Genomic DNA, 10,208 nt, shown 5'->3' with positions numbered 1-10,208 from the left:
TTGGCTCTGGACAGGCGGCTGCGCTTGTCTGTGATAACGCCCCCTGCCGTGCTAAATACACGTTCAGACAATACACTGGCCGCAGGGCAGGCCAGCACCTCCAAGGCGTAAAGGGCAAGCTCAGGCCATGTGCCCAATTTGGAGACCCAGAAGTTTAAGGGGGCATAGCCATCATTCAGGCGTGTGCACACATACTGCTCCACCATGTTGCTGAAATGCTGCCTCCTGCTAAAATGTTCCATATCAGCTGGTGGTGCTGTTTGTTGTGGCGTGCTGACAAAACTTTTCCACATTTCGGCCATGCTAACCCTGCCTTCTGAGGTGCTGGTGGTGCCCCTGCGTTGGCGACCTCTTCCTCCTCCTCTGCCTTCGCCTTCTGCTTCCACTGTGCCCCCGCTGCCAGGTGGGAATTGCACCAGCAGCGCGTCTACCAGCGTGCGCTTGTACTCGCGCATCTTGCGTTCACGCTCCAGTGAGGGGATTAAGGACGGTACATTGTCCTTGTAACGGGGATCCAGCAGCGTGGCCACCCAGTAATCAGCACCTGTCATAATGTGCGAAACACGCCGGTCGTTGCGGAGACACTGCAGCATGTAATTGCTCATGTGTGCCAGGCTGCCCAGAGTCAACGAACAGCTGTCCTCTGTGGGAGGTGTATCATCTGTGTCCTCTGTATCCCCCCAGCCACGCACCAGTAATGGCCATGAGCTGGTCTGGATGCCATCCTGCTGTGAACATGGTTCCTCCACCTCCTCCACCGCATCATCCTCCAGAACTGTGCCCTTGCTGGACAATTGTGTACCTGGCGTTTGTTGGTGCACGAACCCACCCTCGGAGCCACTTGTGAATGACTGCCCTGAAAGCCTTGCAAATGATCCCGAATGATTCCTCCTCCTCCTCCTCCTGTGCCACATCCTCTTCCATCATCGCCCGTAGCGTTTTTTCAAGGAGTCATAGAACTGGGATAGTCACGCTGAGAGCGGCGTCATTGGCACTGGCCATGTTGGTGGAGTACTCAAAACAGCGCAACAAGGCACACAGGTCTCGCATGGAGGCCCAGTTATTGGTGGTAAAGTGGTTCTGTTCCGCAGAGTGACTCACGCGTGCGTGCTGCAGCTGGGACTCCACTATCGGCTGCTGCTGCTCGCACAGTCTGGCAAGCATGTGCAAGGTGGAGTTCCACCTTGTGGGCACATCACATATGAAGCGGTGAGCGGGAAGGCCGAAGTTACACTGCAGTGCTGCCAGGCGAGCAGCAGCAGGGTGAGAACGCCGAAAGTGCGCACAGACGGCCCGCACTTTCTGCAGCAGCTGTGGCATATCTGCGTAAGTTTTCAGGAAACTCTGCACCACCAAATTCAGCACATGCACCAGGCAAGGGATGTGCGTCAAACCGGCTAGGCCCAGAGCTGCTACGAGATTTCGCCCATTATCGCACACCACCAGGCACGGCTTGAGGCTCACTGATGCCAACCACTCATCGGTCTGTTGTTCCATCTCCCTCCACAACTCCTGCGAGGTGTGTGGTTTTTCCCCCAAACAGAAAAGTTTTAAAACTGCCTGCTGGCGTTTACCCATGGCTGTGCTGAAGTTGGTGGTGAATTTGTTACGCTGACTGGATGAGGAGGCGGTAGAGGATGAGGAAGCAGAGTGAGGATGAGGAAGCGGAGTAGAAGGAGTTAGGAACAGGAGGCAAACTGAAGCGCCCTGCAATCCTCGGTGGTGGAAGGACATGCGCCAAACTGCTATCCGCCTCAGGCCCAGCCGCCACTACATTTCCCCAGCGCGCTGTTAGGGAGATATAACGTCCCTGACTGTGCTTACTGGTCCACGTATCTGTAGTTAGGTGGACCTTGGCACAGATGGCGTTGCGCAGAGCACACCTGATTTTGTCCCCCACTTGGTTGTGCAGGGAAGGGATGGCTCGCCTGGAAAAGTAGTGGTGGCTGTGCACAACGTACTTTGGGACAGCCAATGCCATCAGGCTTTTAAAACTCTGCGTCTCCACCAGACGGAATGACAGTATTTCAAAGGCCAGTCATTTTAAAATGCTGGCATTCAGGGCCAGGGCTCGGGGGTGGGTAGAGGGGTACTTCCTCTTACGCTCCAGTGTTTGGGAGATGGAGAGCTGAATGCTTCCATGGGACATTGTGGAGATGTTTGGTGACCCAGGTGGTAGTGTTGCTTGCCGGTCCTCTAATTCAGGGGTGGCAGGTGGCACTGTCACTACGGAGGTGGATGAAGAGGCAGAGAGGCCCGAGACTGATGCAGAAGAGGAAGCAGGAGGAGCCAGAGACCTTTCTTGGTTTTTGAAGTGTCTACTCCACTGCAGCTCATGCTTTGCACTTAGATGCCTGGTCATGCAGGTTGTGCTCAGGTTGAGAACGTTTATGCCTCGCTTCAGGCTCTGATTGCACAAAGTGCAAACCACGCGTGTCTTGTCATCAGCACATTGTGTGAAGAACAGCCACGCTAGGGAACTCCTTGGACCCTTGCTGCGTTGGGCTGTAGCAGGCGTACTGTTTAGGGGACGGACGCTCTGCTTTGGCACCCTGCTCCCTCTTCTGCTGTGCTGGTGGCTCTGTGCAACCACCGCCTCTTCCTCCGAACTACACGGGTCACCTGCATGAGGTTGATTCCATGTCGGGTCGAGGACCTCATCGTCCTGCACATCATCTTCCACCCAGTCTTCACCACTGCCCTCCTTGTCGGTCTGCACAATTGCAAAAGCACCAGCAGTTGGCAACTGTGTTTCATCATCATCCAAGACGTGATGTGATGGTCCCCCCATGTACTCATCTTGAAATATAAGTGGTTGGGCATTGGTGCACTCAATCTCTCCCCCTTCTGGGGCTGGGCTAGGTGGATGGCCCTGGGAACACATGATAACAGACTCATCAAAAAGAAGAAGAGACTGCTGCATGCTTTGGGGCTCAGACTGCTTGGCTGATTTGCAAGGGGGTGAGGTGAAAGACTGATGGTGGACATCGGCTGCAGGCGCCAACTCTGAACTTTCAGCACAAGACTGGTTGGAAAACAATGTGAAGGAACTGGAGGCACTGTCAGCAACCCAATCTACTATCGCCTGTTCTGCTCCTGGCCTCAAAATTCGTAGAGCTGGATTAGGCCCGACCAAATACCGCTGCAGGCTTTGTCGGCTACTCGCACCTGAGAAAGGTGTTTCACTTGTGCGTGTAGCTAGCATTGATCGACCACGTCCTCTCCCTGTAACAGGAGCTCCACCAGCAGCACCACGACCACGGCCACGTCCCTTATTTGACGTTTTCCTCATATTTCTCAAATTTAGGGTCTTGCCCCAATTTTGAGAAATTTTAAATACAAAAATAGTGTAATATGGTGAAATAGGCAGAGATTCACCTATATATTTCTCTACGTATAGCAAGAAGCAGGAACCCAGCCCTAAACAATGTACTGGTGGAGTGCTGGTGAAATGGGCAAAGATTCACCTACTGTATATATTTCTCAAATTTAGGGTCTTGCCCTAATTTTGAGAAATTTTAAATACAAAAATAGTGTAAGCTGGTGAAATAGGCAGAGATTCACCTATATATTTCTCTACCTATAGCAAGAAGCAGGAACCCAGCCCTAAACAATGTACTGCACAGACAGTATATCACAGGGGACAGGTAGAGTGCTGGTGAAATGTGCAGAGATTCACCTATATATTTCTCTACCTATAGCAATAAGCAGGAGGCCAGGCCTAAACAATGTACTGCACAGACAGTATATCATAAGGGACAGGTGCTAATCATAGATAGATAGATAGATAGATAGATAGATAGATAGATAGATAGATAGATAGATAGATAGATAGATGGATAGATAGATAGATAGATAGATAGATAGATAGATAGTGTGTCATGTAAAAATGGAAGTAAAAATATGTCTGGGACCGTAAAGGAAATCTCACTTATATTTATTTATAGTAGAAGAACATGCAAGACACAAGACCCCCTCCCACTATCTTATCTAATTGGTTGAATATTCCACCAATCAATGCCTGTTCTATGTGACATCACCAGTCTCTGGGCAGATTTCTCAGATCTTCTGATTACCCCCACAGATCTTTATTTTACCTCTCCATGCACCTATCCCAGCATGGAGGGGCTCGGTGAAGGTGGTGGTGAAGGTGTGGAGGAGTCGGATCGGGCCACACAGATCATAAAAGGAGATCCGCCCGGCCTCATAATCCAGATATATCCTGACTGTGTAATTGACGTTAACAAGTAAGCGGGTCCCTTTACCGTTATGTACCGCCACATATCGGTTATCTTTTTTGAACAAACCCCAGGACTTGTTATTCCATCCAATAAATGACGGCTTTGCTCCCCTCTCTATACTGGGGTAACACATTCCAACTATCCATCCATCTGACCACCAGACATTCACATCCCAGTAATGTTTCCCTGAGGAGAAACTCTGACTGCTCAACACCTGAGGATGACCAAAAAATCTCTCTGGAGTTTCTGGACGATTCTGGTTTCTATATGACCAGGATACAGTTTTCCTGTCATCTGATATTTGTAGAGAATTATGAGCTGTGTTTACATCCAGTAATATGTCTGCAGCTCCCTGTATATAGAAGTCTACATTTACCCCTCTCATTATATCAAACAATGCACGTAATCCACGTGATATCCCAGCCACATCCAGACCCCCTCCATCATGGGGGAGCTTCTCATGTCTCTCTCTGTCCTCATTATCTCCATCCTCAGTATCACACAAGTCACCTGTGTCTGATTCCTGTAAGACAGTCAGTGGATCCGTCATGTTACACAGCTCCTCAATGTGACGCATCTTCCTGGACAGCTCCTCCTTCTTTATTTCCAGATCCCGGATGGAGATGGAGATCAGCTCTGCCCTCCCGGAGATTTCCCTCAGGATTCTCTTCTCCAGATCTTCCAGACGTCTCCTGAGATCTCTAAACAGGACAGTGACTCTCTCAGTGTCACCAGCTGCTTTTTCTTCTACTTTCCTCCTGTGTTCCTGCAGACTCTGGACTCTTTCCTCCGTCTCCTCTTTCTTTGTCAGAATTTTCTGCAGAACATTCCTCAGTGTCTCCTTCTTCTTCTCAGACGCCTCATCCAGTGACTCCATCTTATGTCCTTTATGTCCTCCAATCACACAAAACTTACAGATACAGGTCTCATCCTCAGTGCAGTAATACTCCAGGATCTTCTTATGGACGGAGCATTTCCGGCTCTCCATGGACAAGGTGGGGTCACATAAGATATGTTCTGGGGACTTTTTGTGGACTCTCAGGTGTTTATCACATAGAGAAACCTCACAGAACAGACAGGATCTAACAGCAGGTACAGGAGAGTCCACACAGTGAGTACAGAAGACCCCGGACTCCTCCTGGTCTGCATGAGCAGACTGGAAATTCTCCACGATGTTACGTAGTGTTATGTTCCTCTGCAGTGCAGGACGACTCCTGAACCTTTTTCGGCACACAGGACAGAAGTAATCTCCAGCCTCCCCCTGTGTATCCAGCACACGTTTTATACAGACCGGGCAGAAGTCGTGTCCACATCTCAGCATTACAGGATCTGTATAAATGTTCAGACAGACGGAACATTCCAGCTCAGCTCTCAAGTCTGCAGACGCCATCGCTGAAACCAGGAAGAGAAACACGGGGGAAGGAATGCAGTTGGGAGGGGGGACTTCCTCCAACACAGGAGGAGGCTGGGACTGATCAGTGATATTTGACCCGGAAGAAAACAAAGCACAGAGGGGGGAGGAGGTGTTTTCCTCACAGTAGTGAAGATAATCTCATCTCCCTACTTTAGAAGACATAGAAAGACGGAACGATTGTGTTTTTTCCCAAACGATCTGCGGGTGGTCATTGAGCAGGACTATCTCATTCACAAGCACGGCTCGTAACACACAAAACCCAAACAATACTTCATACTCAGAGGTTGAACATAGACATGGAAGTCTGTGTGCCCGTTATAACACCCTCCTAGATAGGCCTCATGCACACTGGACATTTTTACAGCTGCTGTTTTTGGCTTCAGGCCTTTATTTCTGCAGCCAGTAAACTCTCCAGCATGTTATCCTATGTGTCCATAGGCTTTTATCAGCATTTTTTGACAGGGGCGTTTTCTGACTGGAAAAAAAAACCCCCAGAACTAGTGGGTTTTAAGAGGAGTTTTTCAGCTGCAAAATATGTTCTAACTCTGAAAAAAGCCAAACACAGCTTAAAAACACGAACAAGTTTGGCTATGCAGTGTTTATGAGCGGTTTTGAGCGATAAGCTTTTGTGGGAGTATAAAAAAAAGGCTAAAAAATGCTGAAAAACTCATTCTACAGCAACAGCTTTCTATAGCTAAAGGCCCTTTCACACGGGGCGGATCAGTAATGATCCGCCTCCGTGTGTCCGTAAGCTCAGCGGGGATCGCTCCGTATATCCCCACTGAGCCAGCGGCTGACAGGGCGGTCCCCGCACACTGTGCAGGGACCGCCCTGTCTTTTCTCCGCTCTCCCCAATGGGGGATCGGATGAACACGGACCGTGTGTCTGTGTTCATCCGATCCGCAGACGGAAGGAAAAATAGGATTTTCTTCCGTCCGCAAAATCGGATCTTTGCAGAGGCGGGTGATTACGGGTGTCAGCGGATATTTATCCGCTGACACCCGCAATCACATAGGGACCAATGTATGTCCCTTTGTCATCCGCAAACGGATGGATGAAAAAGCGGACATACGGTCCGCACATGTAAAAAGGGGCCTAACGCTTTAGACAAAGAAGGCTTGCCGCACCAGGTGAGATGAAGCCTGATGGAACTAGTGGGTGCCCGCCTCGGCTCGCCTCCGCAATAAATGTGTAAAAGAAGAACAGGCTGCCCCCCACGATTGTGATCCAAAATCCTTTTTTTGGGACATCCCAGAGTGATACCGCAAGACCAGAGAGTAATGCCCCGTACACACGGTCGGTTTTCCCATCGGAAAAAGCCTGATGAGAGCTTTTGTGTGGGAATCCCGACCGTGTGTATGCTCCATCTGACTTTTTCCAACGGAAAAAGATAAAGAGCGGTTCTCTTTTTTTTGATCGGAATTTCCTATCATGTGTACAAATTCCAACGCACTTAATTCTGACGCATGCTCGGAAACAAATTGTCGCATGCTCGGAAGCATAGAACTTAATTTTCTCGGCTCGTTGTAGTCTTTTACGTCACCACGTTCTTGGCAGTCAAAAGTTCACCGAACTTTTGTGTGACCATGTGTGTGCGCAAGGCAGGCTTGAGCGGAACTTTCGTCGGAAAAACCATCCAAGTGTTTTCCAATGGGAATTCCGCTCGTGTGTACAGGGCATAAGACGAGAAAAAATAATAATAATAATAATAATAAAATTTAAGATAGTGCAGGGCCGGCATGAGAGGGGGGAAACAACTATGAGGTTAAGGATTGTAGGTGGAGAATGGGTGAGAGGTGGATTGGTTGGACCAACAGGATGAGGAGGGGTTTGTGGTAGTTAGTTAAGGGATAGGTGGGGTCTCCTGGACAGCAGAGAAGGGACAGGTGACAAGCAGGCAGTTTCCCACCCTCCCTGTGTTTTGTTTTGTTTGGTTGGTTTGCTTTATCTCTTTGCAGGTGCAATATGAGCGAAGGATGTCATGGCAGCTGATTGTATGGCGGTGGTTGGTCTTTTGACGGTGGGAGAAAATACGGTTGAGATGGAAGTGTGGGGGGGCTCATCAGTTACTAAGGTTAGCTGGAATATGGTAATGGTTGCACTGCGGGTGTGGGTTGTCTCCGAGCTGGTGTGTCACGGCTGAAGGCCTGGTATGGTAAAAGGTCCCGCGGTGTTACAAGTGGAACAAGTTGGAATTCTGGGTGCTGTCATAAGACCAACAGGCTGATAAGTTGTTTTTGTTAATAAAAAGGCTGCTATGGCCATGAGTACTCCAATTTATGTGTGGTCTCATTAAATTAGTTAATAGCAAGGGGGATGGTGAGTACTCATGGTCGGGCAGACACAAAACAAGGTGGGACATCTTATCTACACTGATCATGCCCGGCAGATGTGTTTCACACAATTATAGGTGCTTAGTCATGACAAAGCACCTATAATTGTGTGAAACGCATCTTGCGGTGTCACTGTCATGTACCTGGTGGAGATCGAGCTGTAGAGGGGGCTTCTCTTGCACCTCCTGTCCAACACCCTTGGTAGTGATGACAGGGAGTGGAGGACACAGAGTGGCACGAGCGGATGGCTTAGGCTGGGTCTTGGCAGGAACCAGGTGACTGGAGAGTGCAGAACTGAGAACAGGAACCCTGTGTCGCTGGATCAGCAGCTGAAGGCGTAGCCGGGATGTGAGCCAGGGGGTCATCAACAGCCGGTAATGAGACGTGAGGCAGAGGCAAACACGGGACACAGGCCAGGTTCGGTACACAGTCGGGCAATGGGCCACAGGAACATCAGGCAGAAGCGGAGTCAAGCACAAGCCGGGGTCACAAGTAGGCAGGCGGAAGTCAACAGGAAGGTTCAGTCAAGCCGGGCCAAGATACAGGAAACTCGTAGAGATCGGGTGAACAGGCACTAGCTGAAAAGACCACTAAGCAAAGTATACATGTCACTGGCAGGTTTAAATAGGCGGACTAGCGAAAATGCGCGCACGTGTGCGCCCGCGCACGCTCGCGCATGCACCAGTACATGTCTTTTCTTGTGCATCTCTTAGAATGTCCATGCCTGCGCACCACTGCATGCTTGTTACATGGGTTTCTCTTACAGTCACTCTGGGATGTTCCAATAAAGGATTTTGGATCACAATCATGGTGTGCAGTAGGGATGAGCTTCGAGTTCGACTCGAACATTGCCTGTTCGGCGAACAACGAACAATTAGGGGTGTTCACTGCAAATTCGCAAAGCAGTAGAACACCCTGTTAAAGTCTATGGGAGAAATCTAAAGTGCTAATTTTAAAGGCTAATATGCAATTTATTGTCCTAAAAAGTGTTTGGGAACCTGGGTCCTGTCCCAGGGGGCACCCCAAAGCACCCTCCCAATGTTGAGGGAATGTGGCCTGGTGCGGTTCAGGAGAGGGGGGGGGCGCACTCTGTCCCCGCCTCTTTTCTGCGGCCGGCCAGGTCAACGCGCTCGGATAACGGGTCTGATTATGGATATTTAGGGGGAACCGCACGTAATTTTTTTTTTAAATTGACGGCGGGGTTCCCCTTAATATCCATACCAGACCTGAAGGGTCTGGTTATTGATATTTAGGGGGAACCGCACGTCATTTTTTTTTTTATTGATGGCGGGTTCCCCTTAACTAGTTACCGACCGCCCACCGTCGTTATACGTCATCACTTTAAAGATGAATATCTCGGTAACGGCAGCAGCTGCTGCCACAATCGAGATATTCATCTCTTCAGTGGGCGGTCCGGTACATGATAACGGCGGTCTCCGCGGCGCATTTAAGCCTAAATATGAGATCTGAGGTCTTTTTGACCTCATATTTAAGAGGACCTGTCATGCTTTTTTCTATTACAAGGGATGTTTACATTCCTTGTAATAGGAATAAAAGTGATAATTTTTTTTTTATATTTAAGTGTTAAAAATTGCAAAATAAATAAAAATAAATGCGAAAACAAAAAAAAAATGTTTTTAAAGCGCCCCGTCCCCACGAGCTCGCGCGTAGAAGCGAACGTATACGCGAGTAGCGCCCGCATATGAAAACGGTGTTCAAACCACACAAGTGAGGTGTCGCCGTGATCGTTAGAGCGAGAGCAATAATTATAGCCCTAGGCCTACTCTGTAACTCAAAAAATGCAACCTGTAGAATTTTTTAAACGTCGCCTATCGAGATTTTTATGGGTAAAAGTTTAAAGCCATGCCACGAGCGGGCGCAATTTTTAAGCGTGACATGTTGGGTATCATTTTACTCGGCGTAACATTAACTTTCACAATATATAAAAAAAATTGGGCCAAATTTATTGTTGTCTTATTTTTTTATTTAAAAAAGTGATTTTTTTCCAAAAAAAGTGCGCTTGTAAGACCACTGCGCAAATACGGTGTGACAAAAAGTATTGCAATGACTGCCATTTTATTCTCTAGGGTGTTAGAAAAAAAATATAGATAATGTTTGGGGTTTTAAGTAATTTTCGAGCAAAAAAAAATGTTTTAGTCTCGTAAACACCGAATCTGAAAAACAGGCCCGGGGCTAAAGTGGTTAATATCCATACCAGAC

The 10,208-nt window shown here is 48.6% G+C and overlaps 1 protein-coding gene across 1 annotated transcript; it reads right to left on the bottom strand.

Annotated features, from left to right (window-relative positions):
- Positions 1 to 4,059: 4,059 nt before the first annotated feature.
- LOC120930801 (E3 ubiquitin/ISG15 ligase TRIM25-like) lies at positions 4,060 to 5,703 on the bottom strand. The gene is made up of 2 exons (XM_040341976.1): positions 4,776 to 5,703; positions 4,060 to 4,535 (listed from the first exon to the last, which is right to left on the bottom strand). Exons 1-2 carry the CDS (start codon positions 5,629 to 5,631, stop codon positions 4,060 to 4,062), a joined length of 1,332 nt encoding a protein of 443 aa, XP_040197910.1. The 5' UTR covers positions 5,632 to 5,703.
- Positions 5,704 to 10,208: the final 4,505 nt, after the last annotated feature.

This window comes from Rana temporaria, chromosome 3, assembly GCF_905171775.1.
Source record: "Rana temporaria chromosome 3, aRanTem1.1, whole genome shotgun sequence".
Classification (NCBI taxonomy): Eukaryota; Metazoa; Chordata; class Amphibia; order Anura; family Ranidae; genus Rana; species Rana temporaria.
Note: the sequence above shows the minus strand (reverse complement) of the source record. Positions and strands in the feature narration are given on the sequence as shown.